Source organism: Bombina bombina, chromosome 10, assembly GCF_027579735.1.
Source record: "Bombina bombina isolate aBomBom1 chromosome 10, aBomBom1.pri, whole genome shotgun sequence".
NCBI classification, from domain to species: Eukaryota; Metazoa; Chordata; class Amphibia; order Anura; family Bombinatoridae; genus Bombina; species Bombina bombina.
In genome coordinates this window covers 130,775,958-130,799,031 of record NC_069508.1, presented here as the reverse complement: position 1 = coordinate 130,799,031, position 23,074 = coordinate 130,775,958, and the positions used below count along the sequence as shown (strand labels likewise).

The 23,074-nt window shown below is 35.9% G+C and overlaps 1 protein-coding gene across 1 annotated transcript in view; it reads left to right on the top strand.

The window, feature by feature from the left end:
- Positions 1-23,074, top strand: part of NEXN (nexilin F-actin binding protein) — a 187,902-nt gene that overhangs the window by 55,254 nt on the left and 109,574 nt on the right. Inside the window, 5 exon segments of the mRNA XM_053693184.1 lie at positions 1,578-1,726; positions 4,033-4,074; positions 6,924-7,121; positions 9,198-9,377; positions 12,798-12,986. Coding sequence (XP_053549159.1) covers positions 1,578-1,726; positions 4,033-4,074; positions 6,924-7,121; positions 9,198-9,377; positions 12,798-12,986 — 758 coding nt within the window.

The window sequence follows — 23,074 nt, the reverse complement described above, 5'->3', positions numbered from 1 at the left end:
CCTTTGGCGTGCTATAGAAATGCGCTAACCCGCCGCTCTTCTCACAGATCCTCGGCCGCGCTAATAGGAGGCTTATCGGGGAGGCTTCCAGGGCCTGTGCTAAAGGACCTTCTCCTTTAGTCACGGCTAAATAGCGTGGCCGGGGCTCTGTGAAGAAGTGGAGCAGGTTAGCGTATCTCTCCAGTGGGCTAAAGGTGTTTAACCATTTAAAGAAAATGAACGAATACTGAAAAATAATGAAGTCATTGTTTTTTATTTTATGCCTGAATCATGAAAGTTTAATTTTGACTTCAGTGTTGTATGTATGTATTGGGTACTTGTAAAGTGCGGCTAATCATCCGTAAGGGTCTCAAGGCGCTGCTCATTTTATCAACCTCGGAAGGATGAAAGGCTGAGTGGACCTCACCAGGGATCGAACCTGCAACCCTTGGGTTGCTGCAGAGCTCAACCACAGTGCCTTAGCATGCTGAGCTATCTGTCCGGCTTTAGATGATAATAGTCAGACAATGCCCTTTTCACATTAAATAGACAGGGAAATATTTATTTATTTATTTTGTACAACAAGTTGGTGCAAATACAATAAGAGGACATCAATTTTACAGTACAATGTCACTTTAAATGTACTGGGAGCTAGCTGTTGAAATAGCAATTTGAAAACACTTTCCAATGTTCTTCTATTGTCTAATTTGCTTTTTTCTCTTGGTATTCTTTGTTGAAAAACATATCTAGGTAGGCTCGGAGCAACAAAACACTAATGGGAGCTAACTGGTGATTGGTGGCTGCACAATATGCTTCTTGTCACTGGCTCATCAGATGTTTTCAGCTAATTCATAGTAGTGCATTGCTGCCCTGGAGCTGACTTTAACTATGTATTTATAACACTTTGCAAGGGTTAAAGGGACAGTATACTGTAAAATAGTTTTTCCCTTAATGTGTTTACAATTGCTTTTTTTACCAACTGCGGAGTAAAATATGTATGAAAATGAGCTTTTTAAGGTTTATTTCTGTATATTAAAGCTCTGATTTTGTGTTTTGAAGCCACAGCCTAATAAAATTGGTTGAGCTTGTAGGTATAATCAGATCTCATTACTGTATCACATTGTGCACATATACCTGCTTCTTTATCTTATATCTGTCCTTAAAACAATCACCAATACTTTGAGAGAACAATGGAAAATCAACATTTTATTACCTTATCTCTGCTTTATCACACTGGGAGTGTAATTTCTTCTGCTGGCTGTGTTTACAAAGCTTATCTATAGCTGGTACGCGCGGCCACAAAATATCAGAATAGGTGGGGATACCACATGCTAAATTAACAATTTCAAATTCCAATATAAGGGTAAAGGAGCTACTTGTAAACAATTTAATACACTCCAGCAGGTAAAGTGGATCATTGGGAACAAATTAAAGGGGAGAAAATTTTTGAGTAAACTGTCCCTTTAAACACAATTACATGCAAGTAACAGTGCACCAATAAAATAACACGTTAGAGCATTTTCTTTTTGCATGTTTTATGTATCTTTAACTTATAATACCTCTGGTGCCAGAATATCATTTGCTATTCTGTTTGATAGGAACCGTTAAAGGAAAATTTGCAGAAATGGAAAAGCAAAGACATGAAGAAGAGAGAAAGAGAATGGAAGAAGAAAGAAAACGTAGACTTGAACAGGATTTGAAGGAGAAACGAAAGATAGAAAGAGAACTGGCCAAAAAAGCAGAGGAAGTAAGTTTGTACCGCATATTATTACCCAGAATTAAAAGAATTATGGGGGTAGATTTAACAAATGAATCATGTCCGCCCGACAGTGCTAAATTATTTGTTGTGAAATGCTTGTACAATGCTGCCCCCTGCACATTCGTGACCGCTAGCAGGGGGTGTCAATCATCGTGATCACTGCTTCTTAACTTAAGTTTCAGGTGGACCTGAAACTTCGGGGGTAGAAAGCAGCATCCTATATCTGTACTGTGAGGCTATTGGGAGAATTCATATAGGTTTAATTCCTATTATAAACATTTTTGCTAGTTTATTGGTGATTTATATGATTTTGCATCAAAAGATAAAAAAATAACAGAAAGCAAAATATGAATTTTATTAATGTGAGACCTTTTTTTTTTCTTTCATGATTCAGACGGAGTGTGCAATTTTAAACCACTTTCCAATTTATTCCTATGATCTAATTTGCTTCATTCTCTTGGTATTCTTTGTTTAAAAGCATACCTAGGTAGGCTTAGGATCAGCAACACATCATGGGCGATAGCTGGCAAGCTGGTGATTGGTGGTTCCACGTATATCGCCTTTGCTGCTCCTTTAACAAAGAATACCAAGAGAATTAAGTAAATTTTGATAATAGCAGTCAATTGGAAAGTTGTTTATAATTTATGTTCTATTTAAATCATGAAAGAAAAAAAATGTTTTTTTTTTTAAATTGTAGCTCTTTAAATGTTTTGTTCCTACAAACACTATGACAAAATATGAAATATAAATGTTTAAAGTGAATGCAACTCATTATAGTCAGTTCAATAAAAAACATATATGACTATTTTATAGTGCTGTAGGTAGGAAAATATATTTAAGTAGCTACAATATAATCTTATATTATTTGCAACTAAACTGTTCTCACAGTAATTTCTTGAGCACATTTTAATTTTTGTGAAGAGCATATTTTGGTCTAAATGAGGCTGGTGGAAAACTTCTATAATGTATCATTAATGTTTGATTTTTGCTGTAGGTCAGTAATACAAAAAAAAGGTTTCACTCATGGTCTAAAAACTTTCAGTGTTTCAGACATACTATTAAAAGATTGGTTTGGCTGGCTCAAGTAGCTATAATAAGTGTATATATTTTTAATTATTGATTAAAGCTATGCCAGGCACTGCCATAATAACATTTACAACCAACTATGGGAAGTAATTTAAGGATAAAGGATAAGAACGCCAATTGATACCAAGCTCACAATTCGCTGTTACTCTGATCCGTAGCCATATTTTTTAAAGGGCTATAAAAGTGCAAAAATAAAATGCCCTAATATGTTAGAACATTTTATTATTTCAGTATTTCTTTCATATAAACACCCCTGCAAAGGGAATATACGCATAGTCAAGAGCAGCAGTGCACTACTGGGAGCTAGCTCAATACATCTGGTGAGCCAATAACAAGAGACAAATTTGTGTAGTCACCAATCACCAGTAGAGCATTGCTAATGCTGAAAATATGTACATATTTTTCCAACAAGGATACCAAAAGAACAAAGTAAACTTGAATATAGAAGTGACTTTAAAAGTGTCTTAAAATTATATACTCTATGGAAATCATGCAAATTAATTTCATATCCCTTAAAGAATATCAGAGAAATGGTTACTTTGCAAGTGCTTGAGATACAATTAGTTGCATTCTAATGGGTCTTTTGACTTTGCGTTTATGTATCAGCGGAGGCAGAAAATATAATGTAGCAATGTAAAAACTGCCGTGGAAAATGATGGAAAATCTGGATTAATTTGTGAATAATGACTTGACATTAGTAATGTTCATGTTTGATCTTTTATTTATTCAACTAGTTCTTTACACTCAGTCCATTAGAATGGATATTGGATATAAAAGGAAAGCAAGGAAATAACATTGAAATCACAGCTCTGAGTTTTTTCCATGATAAAATAGGAAAAGATACAGAATATGAAAACCCAAAAATGTTAAATATTTATAAAAATTAACACAAGCTCATGCAGAGGAATTTTCATTTTTACATTTAATAAAAGTTTATTCCCTCCAAAATGATTGCATCAACTTTTTCTCACTTAAAAATGATATATTTAGTCTTGTCATAAAGTACCATTTGATTATATTATTGAACCCCCTAACAAAACAAAAAATAAAATAAAATGGTGGCACATACTAATAGGTAATGCTAAAAAAAATAACTTCAATGACAACGCACAGCTTTTTTGTATAAAGTAGTTTTGTATTTTTTTTTATTCCGTTTTACTAAAGCAAGAAAACTGCAGTTTAACAATTTAAACATTCTTATTTAATAGATTGGTGACAATAACTGTACTGGAAGTGACTCGGATATGGAGGTAATCAGACATTTCTTTAACAGAACAAAACTATCTTTTTTCAGTATTTTTTTTCCCACCAACTAAAATTATTTTATGTTCTTATTCTTCTCTTATACTTACCTAATTATGTCTTTAGAGGTTTATGGAATATATAAAATGTTAATTAGTATTTATGGTTTATTATTTTTTCTGCCTCTCCTCTAATGTAGATAGATAGATAGATAGATAGATAGATAGATAGATAGATAGATAGATAGATAGATAGATGGAAGGCCACATGTTATTTTGTCTGAGCAATAAATTTAATTTTGATTTGTCCCTACTAATAACTTTTGCCAAAAATGAAACTCAACACAAATTGCAGTTTAAAGACTTTTTGATTAACTAGATAAATTATGTAAAGCAACATACATACTCAGCTTTGTGTTTTGTCAAATATTGGACTGTATATTAAAGTGCCATGAAACATGGTGAGATCTGTGCATATCCTAAAAGGGCTAATTAAGTAAAAAATAGTTTGCATAAAAAATTGTTTAAAAATTGCTGGCAAGTATTTTAAAATAATTTTCAAAAATAAGCAAAATTAATTACATAGCTATAGCTGTCTGGAGTAGACTGCTCCACCCCCCTTATCAGTGTTTAGAAACAGGCATTGTATTTGAACTAAGTTCACAGCTTCTAGGCATGCTCCAGCAGATAATCCCTGTTCACTTTTGCATTCTACCAAAGCAACAGTAGATATAGATACAGCCATAGAAGGAAATGTGTGGGGGAGTTAGAGCTTTACAATTCGGAAACTTAGAAGAAAGGGTTAATGGCGAGGCACTGCAGTATAAATTTGCAGGTTAAGAAATTAAAGTACATATTATTATATTTTGTCTCTATCCCAACGCTGATGTTTTATTTATTTGAAATGCCACTCGTTTCAGAGAGAAAGAATGATCACGTCAGTGTTTCCAGAACACACTATTCTCAATAACAATTCTATAATTAGGAGTAATGTCTGCAGAGCAAGAAGGCATCATAATAAATAGCCTGGAGTTATAGAGACACCGATATTTACTAAAAAGGGAAATTGTAAAAAAGTAGTGTTTGTTTATTCTTTAGGTAGGGGTCCAAACTGTGTAACTTTTGTTTACAGTTACCTTAGGTAGAAATGTCAAGTCATTTGCCCACAACCTATAAAGCCTTTCTGATGATACTTTTATGTTAAACTGACAGGAAACCCCAACATTTTCTTTCCTGATTCAGATAGAACATACAATTTTAATCAACTTTTCCAATTTACTTCAATTATTACATTTGCTTCATTCTCTTGTTATCCTTTTCTAAGGAACACTGGCAGCTAGGTGAGCACATCTAATTAGCCAATCACAAGAGACAAATGTGTGCAGGCACCTATCAGCAGCTAGCTGATTAGTGTAGGATATGCGTGTATTCCTTTTTAACAAGGGGTACAAAAAGAACAAAGCACATTTGAAAAAAGAAATAAATTTCAAAGTGTCTTAAAATTACATGCTCTATCTGAATCATGCACGTTTAATTTTGACTTTCCTATCCCTTTAAGCTAATTTACAATTGTATATTTGGTAATTGAGCTAAAAATAAAATAGCAGATTTGAATATTGTGCTAATATCATGTATGTATTGGTATAAAAAACAAAAAAACAAGAACCATTAATCTAGATATTAGTGTATTGTGGTGTATTCTGTGCTGTTTTATCACGAAAATAAATTGTCTTCATGTTTACTCAAACAATCAGAGCTGACTCGATTATATCATGGGGCATAACACAGTTCCATTGTTATCTGCAGAAAAGTCCACTTTGAATCAAGTGCCTTTAGGTGTTGAATTTGCTAAGTGAAAATTGTCTCAAAAACCTGTATAGAGAAAATGGCTTGTGATCGCTCTGAAAATTAAGTCTCTATGTTAAAAATAGGTCTTTTTTTCAGTGAGAAACACTTGTGATTGTGATAACCTTGAAATGAAAAGTTCATTTTTTTTCTTGCTGAAAACCCACTGGAAAAAAACCCAGGACTCATAAATTGTGATTGAGGCCATAATTTTATTAAGTTCATCAAAAGTTATTTTGATTTATAATTCCTTTTCTTTGTAATAGATAACTTTTTCTTTTTCAATAAGGTTTTTAAAAAAAAAAATTCAGTTAAAGGTCACAAGTCTTTGTAAAATATATTTACAACTAGTCCTAAAGACTGTGTATACTGGCCAAAATCCCCATCCACTTGGATCTCCTCTCCCTCCTTCCCCGCTGCACTTTTTTTTTCCCTGTAATGCAGCGTTCCCCCCGACTCCCGTGCGCCCCCCTCCTCTCTGCTGTCTGATTCTTCCTTATGGCCAGGTATGTTTGTCTCACGCTGCAGTCTCTACTGCGCATGACTGCATCGGACAAACATACCTGGCTTTTATAATATAGGATGGGCAACTATTTTAAAATGAACAGGCTTCGTTAATAATAGTCTACAACATTTAAGTCCACCCACAGATCTTTGTTTTTCTTTATGTTCAGTTTAATTAATTTGCGATTATTTATGTCTTTTTTTTTACTATTTTATCAGTCGTATCTTGACAATGTACACCGGTCATCAAAAACATTATTTAAAATATAAATCGAATGCAAAATATTATCAAAGCCCAACAGGTGGATTAAAATCCCACAGCAGGGTGTAGCAAAGATGAAATAACCTAAAGTTACAATTTATTTTTAAGCTAAAAATATAGATTTTTTTTTAAAATAATACCTCTTCTTTAAATAGCTATACAGCTTTTGCCGATACCCTTAAATAAAGGGTCCTGTTCTCATGCACTATACAACTACTAACCAAGGATAGTTCTTCTTTTAAAACAGGAAGGAACTGATGAGGTAGCTCTAACAGACATGCCAGTAAAATCAAACAAATCACCAGGGAAAATTAATGTAAATTTTGAAGATATAGAAAAAGGAAGGGAAGAAGAGCAAAAGAAGAAACACGAAGAAGAGAAAAAGAGAAGATACGATGAGCACAGGAGATCATTCAGGGAAGCTAAGCGACGGTCAACGGCTATGGTAATAATTAGATAAATATGGCGTCATGTGCCGCTCACTTATGCTTCAACAGAGGTGATCTGCACTTCAATGGAACACTGTTATTTAGGACAATCTAGATCTCACACATGGTTCCATAGTAGTTGGGAGTTCAGATTCTCATTTTATCTACAATTCTCAGTCTAGGGCCTGTCACAGGTGGAATGGTTTTCCTCAAAAGAAGAGAGGATCAATTAACTGCTAGTGAAAATCATTTCCTTAATGCAGTAGGATTGCATAATTAACATGTGCATAATAACAAATTTATTTTTTCTCCCATTTTCTGGCCCCCTGTATCATGTGACAGACATCAATCAATCACAGACTAGTATATGTATACCCTGTGAGCTTGTGCACATGCTCAGTAGGATCTTAAGTTGTTCCCCAGAAAGAGTGTATATAAAAAAGAATGCAATATTTTACTTGAGTGTCCCTTTAATATTTGTCTTATGCCCCAATTATTTTGTAACCTCGGTCAACATTCTGGGTTACCTGATAGATTAAACAGTTCCAATTACTATCAACTATTAGTTGATACAAATGTATGTATTAATCATTACAAGAAAGTATAATAATATAAAATGCTACCTCAAGATCCAGGAAGTATTAAGTAAAAATGTTCAGGTATGTTCTTTCAGAATTTATACCTATCTGAGAACCATCAGCTTGTTCTATACCATTGATGTAAAAGACTTATTCTTAAGGCTTTGACCAATCTGAATGACGTATAGATATTCTATTTTAATTCTACTCATGCATAGTTGTATGGAATTACATAATATCAAGTTCAAATTAAGCTTTTCTAAGTTTCCTTAGACTAGTGTTTTTGATTGTCATGGGCAGATGTTCTATATACCTAAGTATATTAATGTCTTGAAGGAGGCTTAAAGGGACATGAAATGAAACCCACATTTTTTCTTTCATAATTTAGCTAGAACATACAACTTTCCAATTTACTTCTATTGTCAAATTTGCTTCATTCCCTTGGTATCATTTGTTAAATGAACAACAATACACTACTGGTTTCTAACTGTAAACATGGGTGAGCCAATGATAATCAGTGTATATATGCAGCCACCAATTAGCAGCTAGAACCTAGTTTCCGTGCTGCACCTGAGTTTTCCTAGATAAACCTTTCAGCAAAGGATAACTAGAGAAGGAAGCAAATTAAATAATAGAAGTAAATTGGAAAGTTGTTTAAAATTGTATGCTCTGTCTAAATCATGAAAGAAAATTTTTGGGTTTCATGTCCCTTTAACTCATACTATATAAATCCTATCGAATAATATTCTAATGCTAAATTAATATATATTATAACTCCACAAAGATTATCTCCAAACTGTCACAACGATTAAAGGGACATAAAAACACTAAATAAATGCTAGATAGAACTAAGCATTCAAAGAAAAGATTAGCGTGACCATAACATGATGATGGAGTTCAATTATTTGTTTAAATATTGACAAAATAAGTGTAAAGTTTTAGTGTCTTTAAAACAATGGGAGCTGCCATGTTGTAACTTAGGTTACCTTCTCTGCTGAGGGCAATTACACAGTTATAAATAAGTCACTAGAGTGTGCAGCCAATGACTATGAGGAATATAACACTTCCACTTCTAACAGGAACTGAAAAGCACACGATTGTCAGAATGAAATTACAGGAAAAGGGGGCAAAATAAATAATGAAAGTATATTGCAAATGTTTTTAATATATACAATTTATCATTTTATATAACGATCTCAAATTATTTAATGTCCCTTTATTATTTTATGGATATTCTGTATCACCCATTGTTTTCTCATTATCAGACGGCTTCTTGAAGCCAACCACATGAAGAAACATATACAATATATGCACAAATGTATTTCTATTTCTTTGAAACTTTACTCAATTGGAAGTCATCTAAACAGGCTTTGGATTGGTTAAAACATACATTTCAATGAAGCTACTGTAAACAAATAACTATATTTTCTATTTGTTAAAGTTAAAATGTTGTTTGAAAATGCTTGTCCAACTTACGAAATTAATGTGCATCCTCTTCTTTTTTTTTGTTGAAAGGATGAAAACGAGACTCAGGACAAAAAGACCAAAGAACAAATAACCCCGGGAAAATTAAAGTTAACATTCGAAGAGATAGAAAAACAGAGACAGGAACAACAAAAAAAGCAAGCTGAGGAAGAGTCACGTCAGCGTTTGGAGGAAGAAAGACGAGCGTTTGAAGAAGCAAGGCAGCATATGGTAAAAAAAACAACCTTTTGTACCTTACTCATTTTAATGTACAAGTAACTGGGAAATCTTTATTACCCCTCCCCAATAGAGATTTAGATTGAGTAATAACAGGCTCAGACTTCATCCTGAACTGATGATCAGTGGCTACGTTGATAGACTATGCTTGTGTCTTTGTACGGGAAGGTTGTTCGGTTAATCGGACATGAAACACAAACCTTTTCTTTCATGATTAAGATAGAGCATTCAATTAAAAAATAAATAAAGGTTCCAATTTACTTATATTACTCTTTTTTTCCGTTCTTATGGTATTCTTCGTTGAAGAGATGCCTAGGTAGGTATAAATCACGTCTGGATCACTACGTGGCTGCTGTCATCTAGTACTTTTGCAAATGATACCAAGAGAATGAAACAAATTTTATAATATAAGTACATTGGAAAATTGTTTAAAATGACAAAAGAGAAAAAAATAGTGTTTCATGTACCTTTACTAACATATTCTGCTCAGGGGAGGGTAAACAGACGATCATACATGCAGCAAGTTAGATGGTATCACAGTAAATTTGCTGAAGTATCTCTCCAGTAGATTTATAACAAACTAGCCTATATTGCTGCTCCTTTTATTACATAACTGTAGGTTTAGTCTTTTCATATTTTTGTGTTTTTCTATAGTATTTAGAGCTTATATATGTTCATATGTTTCTCTGTTGGAAAATCCTTATTCTTTATTTCCCCACTCCTTTATTCCTGCATTTTTCCTTAAATGTGGGTTAGCAAGAGTGTGTGGGTGTGGGATGCTAACCACTAATCCACTACTTTACCTTCTTTGAAGGAGCATATGCAGACTTGATAATTAAGTGGACACTAACCACTGTCATTTTGTTAAAACGTCTCTGAATTAAAAAAAACAAAAAACACAAATTTTGGTTTTACATTAAAAGGGGAGTGGCTAAATAGTGAAAGACATTTTATGTCCATTTAAGTTATTTTTTATTATCCTTATAATATTTATTATATCAGACATCAAACCATGCTTTTTCACAAGGCACAGACATAACATGACTAATGCTTAAAGGGACAGTTTACTCAAAAATGTTCTCCCTTTTAATTTTTTTGCAATGATCCACTTTACCTGCTGGAGTGTATTAAATTGTTTACAAGTATTTCCTTTACCCTTATATTGGCTTTTCAAATAGTTGATTTAGCTTGTGGTATCCCCACCCATCCTGAAAGTTTCTGGCCTTAGGTCCAAGCTAAAGATAAGCTGTGTAAATACAGCCAGCAGAAGAAATTACACCCCCAGTGGGGTATAGAAGATATAAGGTAATAAAATGTTAATATTCCATTGTTCTCTCCAAGTATTGGTCTTTGGTTTACGGACATATATAGGATAAAGAAGTATGTATATGTAGACAATGTGATAAACTAATGAGATCTGATTATACCTACAAGTTCAACCCATTTTATTAGTTTATGGCTTCACAATACAAAATCAGCTATTTCATATACACAAATAAACCTTAAAAAGCAAATTCTCATACATTTTATACTCTGCAGTTGGTAGAGTATAAAAGGAATATAAAGGCCAGAATTGACTGCATTTTGTTTTTACATTTTAAATATACTTCCATTACCAAAATGCTTCTAGTCAAAGTTATTACTATTTTAGCAGCATACACACATATGCTACATGTTACTAGAGGATCAGAATTCATTATGCTGGTCTGTATTGTCAATTCTTCCATGATGTGGTTTGTATTGTGTCAGTAAAGACTTAAAGGGACAGTCTACACCAGAATATTTATTGTTTTAAAAGATAGATAATCCATTTATTACCCATTCCCTAGTTTTGCATAACCAACACAGTTATATTAATACACTTTTTACCTCTGTGATTATCTTGTATCTAAGCCCCCTTATTTCAGTTCTTTTGACAGACTTGCATTTTAGCCAATCAGTGCTGGCTCCTAGGAACTCCACGTGCGTGAGCATAGTGTTATCTATATGACACACATTAACACCCTCTAGTGGTGAAAAACTGTCAAAATGCCCTAAAATGAGAGGCAACCTTCAAGGGCTTAGAAATTAGCATATGATCCTCCTAGGTTTATCTTTAAACAAAGAATACCAAGAGACCAAAGCAAAATTGGTGATACATGCAAATTTGAAAATTGTTTAAAATGACATGCCCTATCTAAATAATAAAAGTTTGTTTTGGAATTGACTGTCCCTTTAATTTGTATCATACAAGCTACTGCTGAGTCTATGAGAAGGTGTGGTGTTTGAATGCTAGTGCACGATGTACTTACATTAAATGTGTGTATGCTGCTTAAAAACAGTAACAACTTTTACTAGAATATGTTTGAAAATGGAAGTATATGGCAGAAATGCTTCTATTTAACATTTAAATGCATCCATTCACGTTTCACTTATGACCGTTCTATCACTTTAGTAAATTATAGGTAAGAAACCACATGGGCAAATATAAAGAGACATTGGGGTAGATTTACCAAAGGTGGAGCGGACATGATTCGCTGTAGCCAATCAAGTCCGCTCGACCTCGCTAAATACTGACAGCATATGCTGACGGCATTTAACACTGCAAAAGTGGTTAGGATTTGGCGCCCTCACCACCACGGCCCAGGTTCGATTCCCGGTCAGGGAAATGGCTGTCATCTAGATTGTAAATTCCCACGGGAATAGGGCCCTCAATTCCCCCTGTATTTGTCTGTAAAGTGTTTTCTTTTATTGTATTGTTTCCACGTTTTACTTTTATCCTTGTACCCATGGGCAGCGCGGCGGAATCTGTTGGCGCTTTATAAATAAAGAATAATAATAATAAATTAAAATGGTATAAACTACATTTAGGCTTCATGTTTAAAGGGACATAAAACCCCACATTTTCCGTTCATGATTCAGATAAAACATACAATTTAAAACAATTTTCCAATTTACTTTTATTATCAAATGTTCTTTGTTTTCCTGTTATCCTTTGTTGAATAGCAGGGATGTATGTTCAAGTGTGCGCACATGTCTTCAGCACTATGTCAGCAGTTTTGCAACAATGTGATACATTAGCAAGAGCACTAAGTGACAGCACTATCTTCTGTCATGTAGTGCTTCAAGCATGTGAATCTAGGTATCTCTTCAACAAAAAATAACAAGAGAACGATGTAAATTTGATAATAGAAGTAAATTGGAAACTTTTTTAAATTGTATTCTCTATCTGAATAATGAAAGAAGAGTGTTAGGTTTCATGTCTTTTTAAGTTGTATTATGACGTAAATATTGCCTAAATAATATCAAATATTGTTGTTTACACTCTCTGAGCGCTCCCATTTTACAGAAACAAAGATACAAATATTACACAAATGAAACCTTTTCCAGCCTCTAGCAGTTTGGATAAAGGGTTTCGCACCTGTATTTTGGTAGGTTACTGAGGAAGGGGAAGATCACTCAATGAATACAAATAAAGAAGAACTTCACCCGGGGAAACTGAAGTTGAGTTTTGAGGAATTAGAAAGACGAAGAAAAGAGGACGAAAAGAAGAAAGTGGAAGAAGAAGCAAGAAAAAGGATAGAGGAAGAAAAAAGAGCATTTGCTGAAGCAAGAAAAAACATGGTACTTTATTTAGTTGCAAAAGCCTTAAAAATATTAAAGGGACAGTCTACACCAGAATTGTTATTGTTTTAAAAGATAGATAATCCCTTGTTTACCCATTCCTTAGTTTTGCATAACCAACACAGTTATATTTATATATTTTTTACCTCTGTAATTATCTTGTATCTAAGCCTCTGCAGACTGCCCCTTTATTTGTTCTTTTGACAGACTTGCAGTTTAGCCAATCAGTGATGGCTCCCAGGTAACTTCACGTGCACAAGCACAGTGTTATCTATATGAAAAACATGAACTAACACCCTCTAGTGGTGAAAAACCTGTTAAAATGCATTCTTAAGAGGCGGCCTTCAAGATCTAAGAAATTAGCATATGAACCTCCTAAGTTAAGATTTCAACTAAGAATACCAAGAGAACAAAGAAAAATTGGTGATAAAAGTAAATTGGAAAAAGAAATAATAAGAAATAATTGTTAAAAGTAAATTGGAAAATTGTTTAAAATTACATGCCCTATCTGAATCTTGAAAGTTTTTTTTGGACTAGACTGTCCCTTTAAAGAGACAAAATATTAAAGGGACACAATAGAACAGTGTGAGTGCATTTCAGTTTTGAATGGAAAGATTTTTGCAATAAAGTTGTTACTGTAAAAAAACAATTCTTCTAGTAAGCGCACTGTTGAAGGTTCAGATGCATATGCACATATGCTGCAGGTGCACGTTGCCCCATTATTCAACACATTGCACCCGAGTCAGCAGTAGCATGTACGAAGCACACCGAGTTTGCTCTCTTAAAGGAACATAAAACCCCAACATTTTCTTTCATGATTAAGATAGAACATACAATTTTTTAACAATTTTCCAGTTAACTTCTATTATCCGATTTTCTTCATTTTCTTGTTATTCTTTGTTGAAAAGCAGGAATGTGCACGTGTCTAGTACTATATGGCAGCAGTTTTGCAACAATGTTATACATTAGCAAGAGCACTATATGGTAGCAGTATTTCCTGTCATGCAGTGCTCCAGGCGTGCACATTACCTATCTAGATATCTCTTCAACAAAGAATAACATGAGAATGACACAAATTTAATAATAGAAGTACATTGGAAAGTTTTTTTTTAATTGTGCAGGTTATTGGATTACATAACTGTAGGATTTAGTCTTACAGTTTCATGTTTTTTGTTATTGGTTTTAAAATTGGCTTTTTATGGGACCTCTCTTAAAAGTTACACTAAAGCATTTGCACACATATATAATACATATATACTGAGGTCTATAGCAAGCTTTAAAGGACATAACTGTAAGTTCAATACTTTTCTGTAGTCTTGCAATAAATTAACATATGAGCAAAGTGTGACAACTTTTCCAGTAAATTAACACTTTGCTTAAATTGTTTTTCAATGAGCAAACTGCCCCTACAACTTGCCTTCTTAAAAGGAGCCAATACAAATGTGTTACAGGCGTAAACAAGGCTAGCCATAGTAATTTTGTTAGCATTATTTTGCAGTGTCTTATCACCTCTGCTGAAACCAATTAGGGACAGATATTTAAACGGACAGTCAACTCAACATTTTTTATTGTTTAAAAAGATAGATAATCCCTTTATTACCCATTCCCCAGCTAATAAAAAAGCATGTGATATGAGGCTGTCTTTAGTGACATAGAAACAGACAGAAATTTAGAGGTTTAAAGGTTATAAAGTATATTAATATAACAATGTTGGTTGTGCAAAACTGGGGAATGGGTAGTAAAGACATTGTCTATCTTCTTAAATAATAAAAAATTTTTGTGTTATTGGTGGTGGTCTTACAGGGTTGGTAAGAATATACAACATAAACCGTATCAATATGTAATATACATACAACTTAATAGGTTATAGTCCATAAAATAGGCCCAAAGCCAGATATTGTCCACAGAGTGAGTTTTATGAAAATCCACAGATAGTAAATGTGATGATGGCCGCACTTCTCCTCGCAGGCGAATCTGGAAGAGCTAAATAATAAAAGAGAGAACAGAGGGGCGCCTCATGTGTAGAACAACCAGATGTAAGGGGATATATTGAAAGATGAAGCAGATTGACTACTCACATTTCGTAAGAGCACCCTTGGGTGCTGGTAGAAACAGACTGATATCGTAAGGGCGTTTCAGCTCACCCACTCCAGCTGCTCTCAGCCTGATGTAACTCTGAATGAGGGGATAAGAGAACGCCACATGTGCAGATCTACTAAACCAATGTAATGCAAGTAATATGTGCCAAATGAATACTCACATTTCAGATAAGCACACTTATGTGCTGGTAGAAGCAGACTGATAGATTTGTGTGAGGGCGTATCAGCTCACCCACTCCAGGTAGTCCCAGCGGATGGTGGTATAAAAAGGCAAATAAAAACTTGTATCCAATACTGGATAGTGGAATGCAAGGTGATACCACTAAACCTGAGTAAAATTTAAAAACTGATTTATTAAAAAGTTTCAATAAAAACAAACACAAGTAGTGGAATAGGGGATATCCAAGTAGTCCCCTAGAATGCAACGCGTTTCTCGGCACTAGATGGGCCGTTTCCTCAGGCATCATGCAGTGGAAAAACACGTTTTGCATTTTTTATATATAGCTTTTATTAAGGATAACAACAAATATGCATTTCAATAATCAAAAGATACAATATCAATATTCGACTCTGCATGGGAGTACAATCCATTTACATAAATTTAAAGGGACAGTCTAGTCCAAAATAAACTTTTATGATTCAGATAGAGAATATAATTGTAAACAATTTTCCAGTTTACTTTTATCACCAATTTTGCTTTGTACTCTTGGTATTCTTGGTTGAAAGCTAAACCTAGGAGGTTCATATGCTAATTTCTAAGCCCTTGAAGGCCTCCTCTTCTCTCAGGGCATTTTGACAGTTTTTCACCACTAGAGGGTGTTAGTTCATGTGTGTCATATAGATAACACACGCACGTGGAGTTCCAGTGAGCCAGCTCTGATTGGCTAAAATGGATGTCTGTCAAAAGAACTGAAATAAGGTGGCAGTTTGCAGAGGCTTAGATACAAGTTAATCACAGAGATAAAAAGTGTATTAATATAACTGTGTTGGTTATGCACAACTAGGGAATGGGTAATAAAGGGATTATCTATCCTTTTTAAACAATAAAAATTCTGGTGTTGACTGTCCCTTTAAGCAACAATAAACAAAAAACTGGGTACAATGAGTTGAAGAGAATCTTCGTGTCAAGTCTCTTACCCTTTGGTTTCCAGTTCAATAATATTTAATTTGAGCATAATTAATCTCATTATCAAGTCATTACTTCTACATATGTTAGATATAAAGCTTGTGCAAACACAAATTATTAACAGATTGTAGAGTTAAAGGGATATGAAATCCAAATTTTATTCTTTCATGATTCTAATTCACTCCTATTATCAATTTTTCTTTGTTCTCTTGCTATCTTTATTTGAATGTAAGCATAGGAGCTGGCCCATTTTTGGTTCAGCATTCTGGGTAACGCTTGCTGATTGGTGGCTACTTTTAGACACCAATCAGCAAGCGCTACCCAGATGCTGAACAAAAAATGGGCCGGCTCCAAAGATTACACTCTTGTTTTTTCAAATAAAGATATCAAGAGAACAAAGAAAATTTATAATAGGAGTAAATTAGAAAGTTGCTTAAAATTGCATTCTCTATCTGAATCATGAAAGTTTAATTTTGACTAGGCTATTCCTTTAAGCAATAACCATAACATATTATGAAATGACAAAAAAGAAAATACCTTTTTCTAAGTGCATATAATATATTCACTGTAACATATACAGCACAAACAAATCCGCCAAAGATAACATAAAAAATGGGAGAAAACATAATTTATGCTTACCTGATAAATTTATTTCTCTTGTAGTGTATCCAGTCCACGGATCATCCATTACTTATGGAATATATTCTCCTTCCCAACAGGAAGCTGCAAGAGTCCACCCACAGCAAAGCTGCTATATAGCTCCTCCCCTAACTGCCATATTCAGTCATTCGACCGAAAACATGCAGAGAAAGGAAAAACCATAGGGTGCAGTGGTGACTGTAGTTCAAATGAAAAAATTACCTGCCTTAAAGTGACAGGGCGGGCCGTGGACTGGATACACTACAAGAGAAATAAATTTATCAGGTAAGCATAAATTATGTTTTCTCTTGTTAAGTGTATCCAGTCCACGGATCATCCATTACTTATGGAATACCAATACCAAAGCTAAAGTACACGGATGATGGGAGGGACAAGGCAGGTACTTAAACGGAAGTTACCACTGCCTGTAAAAAACCCTTTCTCCCAAAAATAGCCTCCGAAGAAGCAAGGTATCAAATTTGTTAAATTTGAAAAGTATGAAGCGCAGACCAAGACTCCGTCTTGTAAATCTGTTCAACAGAAGCCACATTTAAAAAAGGCCCAAGTGAAAACCACAGCTCTAGTAGAATGAGCTGTAATCCCTTCAGGAGGCTGCTGTCCAGCAGTCTCATAAGCTAAATGAATTATGCTTTTTAACCAAAAAGACAGAGAGGCTGCTGAAGTCTTTTGACCTCTCCTCTGTCCAGACTAGACAACAAACAAGGTGAACGTTTGATGAAAACTGTAGTAGCTTGTAAGTAAAACTTTAAAGCACAAACCACGTCCAATATTGTGTAATAGACGTTCCTTCTTTGAGGAAGGATTAGGATACAAGCATGGAACAACTATCTCTTGAGTGATGTACTTGTTAGATACCACCTTAGGAAAAAACCCAGGTTGGTACGCAGGACTACCTTATCCGTACGAAGGACCAGATAAGGAGAATCACATTGTAACACAGATAACTTGGAGACTCTACGAGTCGAGGAATTAGCTACCCAAAAGGAACTTTCCAAGATAAAGATTGATATCTATGGAACAAAAAAGGTTCAAACGGAACTTCTTGAAGAACCTTAAGAATCAGGTTTAAGCTCCATGGCGGAGCAACAGTTTTAAACACAGGCTTGGATCTAACCAAAGCCTGACCAAATGCCTGAACGTCTAGAATACCTGCCAGACGCTTGTGCAAAAAAATAGACAGAGTAAAAATCTGTCCCCTTTTAAGGAATTAGCTGACAACCCTTTTCTCAAAAATATCTTGGAGAAAAGATAATATCCTGGGAATCCAGACTTTACTCCATGAGTAACCCTTGGATTCATAACAATCAGATATTTACACCATATCTATGTTCAATTTTCCTGGAGACAGGCTTTCATGTCTGTATTAAGGTATCAATGACTGACTCGGAGAAGCCATGCTTTGATAACATCAAGCGTTCAGTCTCCAGGCAGTCCATCTCAGATTGATTCTATTTAGATGGTTGAAAGGACCCTGAGGTAGAGGGACCTGTCTCTGAAGCAGAGACCGTGATGGAAAGGATGACATGTCCACCAGATCTGCATACCAGGTCCTGCGTGGCTACGCAGGCGCTGTCAAAAACACCAAAGCCCTCTCCTGCTTGGTCTTGACCTCCGGAGGAAATCCCACTCCCCCGGAAGAAAAGTCTGACGACTTAGAAAATCCACCTCCCAGTTCTCAACACCTGGGATATGGATAGCTGATAGACAAGAGTGAGTCTCTGTCCAGTAAATTATTGTAAGACTTCTAACATCGCTAGGGAACTTCTGTTCCCCCTTGATGGCTGATGTAAGCCACAGTCGTGTATATTGTCCGACTGAGTATGATGTACCTCAGAGTTGCTAACTGAGGCCAAGTCTGAAGAGCATGGAATATCACTCCCAGTTCCAGAATATTTATTAGAAGGAGGGTCTCCTCCTAAGTCCACTATCCCTGAGCCTTCAGGGAGTTCCAGACTGCATCCCAACCTAAAAGGCTGGCATCTATTGTAACAATTGTCCCATCTGACCTGCGGAAGGTCATACCCTTGGACAGATGGACCCGACATAGTCACCAGAGAAGAGAATCTCTGGTCTCTTGGTCCAGGTTTAACAGGGGGACAAATCTGGGTAATCCCCGTTCCTCTGACTGAGCATGCATAGTTGCAGCGGTCTGAAATGTAGACGTGCAAACGGTACTATGTCCCTTGCCGCTACCATTAAGCCGATTTCATTCATGTACTGAGCCACCGAAGGGCGCGGATGGGATGAAAAAAACACGGCAGAAATTTAGAAACTTTGACAACCTGGACTCCGTCAGGTAAATTTTCATTTCTACAGAATCTATCAGAGTCCCTAGGAGGGAAACCCTTGAGATTGGGGATAGAGAACTCTTTCCTTGTTCACTTTCCACCCATGTGATCTCAGAAATGCCAGTACTACGTCCGTATGAGACTGGGCAATTTGGATGTTTGACGCCTGTATCAGGATGTCGTCTAAATAAGGGGCCACTTCTATGCCCCGCGGTCTAAGGACCGCCAAAGCGACCCCAGAACCTCCATAAAGATTCTTGGGGCTGTAGATATCCCAAAGGAAAGAGCTACAAACTGGTAATGCCTGTCTAGAAAGGCAAACCTGAAAAACGATGGTGATCTTTATGCATCACAATGTGAGGATAAGCATCCTTCAAATCCATTGTAGTCCTCTATTGACTCTCCTGGATCATAGTTAAGATGGTACGAATAGTTTCCATCTTAAATGACGGAATTCTGAGGAATTTGTTTAAGATCTTTAGATCCAAAATAGGTCTGAAGGTTCCCTCTCCTTGGGAACCACAAACAGATTTGAGTAAAAACTCTGTCCCTGTTCCTCTCTTGGAACTGGATGGATCTCGTACACAATGTAAGAATGCCTCCTTCTTTATCTGGTTTGCAGATAATTGTGAAAGGCGAAATCTCCCCTTTTTTTGGGGGGGAATCTTTGAAATCCAGAAGATATCTCTGGGATATAAATTCCAATGCCTAGGGATCCTGGGCATCTCTTGCCCACGCCTGGGCAAAGAATGAAAGTCTGCCCCCTATAGGATCCGTTACCGGATAGGGGTCCGTTCCTTCATGCTGCCTTAGAGGCAGCAGCAGGCTCCTTGGCCTGCTTATCTTTGTTCCAGGTCCGATTGTCTCCAGACCGCCTTGGACTGAGCAAAAATTCCCTCTTGTTTTGCCTTAGAGGAAGAGGATGCCACACCTGCCCTGAAGTTTTTAAAAGGTACGAAAATTAGACTTTTTTTTTTTTTTTTTTTTTTTTTTTTTGCCCTTGATTTAGACCTATCCTGAGGAAGGGCATGACCTTTTCCTCCAGTGATATAAGCAATAATCTCCTTCAAACCAGGCCCGAATAGGGTCTGCCCCTTGAAGGGAAGTTAAGTAGCTTATTTATTAAAGTCACGACAGCTGACCATGATATAAGCCATAGCGCTCTGCGCGCCAGTATAGTAAAAAACAGAATTCTTAGCCGTTAGTCTAGTCAAATGAACAAGGCATCAGAAAACAAAGGAATTGGCTAGCATAAGCTTGTCAAATATATTCATCCAATGGAGTCGCTTAACTGTAAAGCCTCATCAAGAGACTCAACCCAGAACGCCGCAGCAGCAGTGACAGAAGCAATGTATGCAAGGGGCTGCAGGATAAAACCCTGTTGAATAAACATTTTTTATCCATTGGATCTAAAAAGCACAACTGTCCTCGTCAGAGGTAGTGGTACGCTTAGCTAGAGTAGAAACTCTTCTCTCCACCTTAGGAACTGTCTGCCAGAAGTCCCGTGTGGTGGTAACTATTAGAAAACATTCTTCTAAAAAATAGGAGAGGAAGAGAACGGCACACCTGGTCTATCCCATTCCTTATTAAAAAAAATTTTTTAGTAAACCTCTTTAGGTATTGAAAAAACATCAGTACACACCGGCACTGCATATTATTTATCCAGTCTACACAATTTCTCTGGCCCTGCGATTGTACGCATTCATTCAGAGCAGCCAAAGCCTCCCTGAGCAACAAGTGGAGGTTCTCAAGCATAAATTTTAAATGTAGAAATATCAGAATCAGGTTAAATCATCTTCCCTGAGTCAAAAAAAAAAAAAAATCACCCACAGACTAAGCATATTGTGAGGTAGTATCATACATGGTTCTTAAAGCGTCTGTATGCTCTGTATCTACCCCCAGAGCTAACTGCTTTCCTTTAATTTCAGGTAGTCTGACTAATACTGCTGCCAGAATATTATTCACCACCTTTGCCATGTCTTGTAAAATAAACGCTATGGGCGCCCTTGATGTACTTGGCGCCATTTGAGCGTGAGTCCCTGAAGCGGGAGTCGAAGGGTCTGACACGTGGGGAGAGTTAGTCGGCATAACTTTCCCCTCGACAGAATCCCCTGGTAAAGAAACACTATGGGTGCCCTTGATGTACTTGGCGCCATTTGAGCATGAGTCCCTAAAGTGGGAGTCAAAAGGTCTGACACATGGGGAGAGTTAGTCGGCATAACTACCCCCACGACAGAATCCTCTGGTGATAATGTTTTTAAAGACAAAAAATGATCTTTATTGTTTAACATGAAATCAGTACATCTGGTACACATTCTAAGATGGGGTTCCACCATGGCTTTAAAACATAATGAACACAGAGCTTCCTCTATGTCAGACATGTTAGAACATACTAATAATGAGACTAGTAAGCTTGGAAAACACTTTAAATCAAGTTAACAAGCAAATATATAAAACGTTACTGTGCCTTTAAGAGAAACAAATTTTGCCAAAATTTGAAATAACAGTGAAAAAAGGCAGTTAAACTAACAAAATTTTTACAGTGTATGTAACAAGTTAGCAGAGCATTGCACCCACTTGCAAATGGATGATTAACCCCTTAAAGGGACAGTCTAGTCAAAAATAAACTTTCATGATTCAGATAGGGCATGCAATTTTAAACAACTTTCCAATTTACTTTTATCATCAAATTTGCTTTGTTCCCTTGGTGGTATTTTTGAAAAGCTAAACCTAGCTAGGCTCAAACTGATTTCTAAACAGTTGAAAACCGCCTCCTAGCTCAGAGCATTTTGAAAGTTTTTCACAGTTAGACTGTGCTAGTTCACATGTGTCATATAGATAACATTGTGCTCACTCCCGTGAAGTTATTTAGGAGTCTTCACTGATTGACTACACTGCATGTCTGTCAAAGGCACTTAGATATGGAGGCTGTCTGCAAAGGATTAGATACAAGGTAATCACAGAGGTAAAAAGTATATTAATATAACTGTGTTGGTTACGTAAAAACGGGGAATGGGTAATAAAGGGATTATCTATCTTTTTAAATAAGAAAAATTTTGGTGTAGACTGTCCCTTTAATACAAAAAACAGATTAACAAAACGAAAAATATGTTTTAAACAGTCATAACAGCTCCTACTTTTGAAGCCCTTTTGAGCCCTTCAGAGATGTCCTATAGCATGCAGGGGACTGCTGAGGGAAGCTGAATGTCACTGTTTGTAATTTTAACTGCACCAACTGTAACTTTTATACTATAACAGTGGAAAGCCTCAGGAAACTGTTTCTATGCAAAATTTAAGCCAGCCATGTGGAAAAAACTTAGGCCCCAATAAGTTTTATCACCAAACATATGTTAAAAAACGATTAAACATGCCAGCAAACGTTTTAAAACACATTTTTACAAGAGTATGTATCTCTATTAATAAGCCTGATACCAGTCGCTATCGCTGCATTTAAGGCTTTACTTACATTACTTCGGTATCAGCAGTATTTTCTTAGTCAATTCCATTCCTAGAAAAATATTTTACTGCACATACCTTATCTGCAGGAAAACCTGCACGCCATTCCCCCTCTGAAGTACCTCACTCCTCAGAATGTGTGAGAACAGCAAATGGATCTTAGTTACGTCTGCTAAGATCATAGAAAAACGCAGGCAGATTCTTCTTCCAAATACTGCCTGAGATAAACAGCACACTCCGGTGCCATTTAAAAATAACAAACTTTTGATTGAAGAATAAACTAAGTAGAAAGCACCACAGACTCTCACAACCTCCTATCTATGTTGAGGCTTGCAAGAGAATGACTGAATATGGCAGTTAGGGGAGGAGCTATATAGCAGCTTTGCTGTGGGTGGACTCTTGCAGCTTCCTGTTGGGAAGGAGAATATATTCCATAAGTAATGGATGATCCGTGGACTG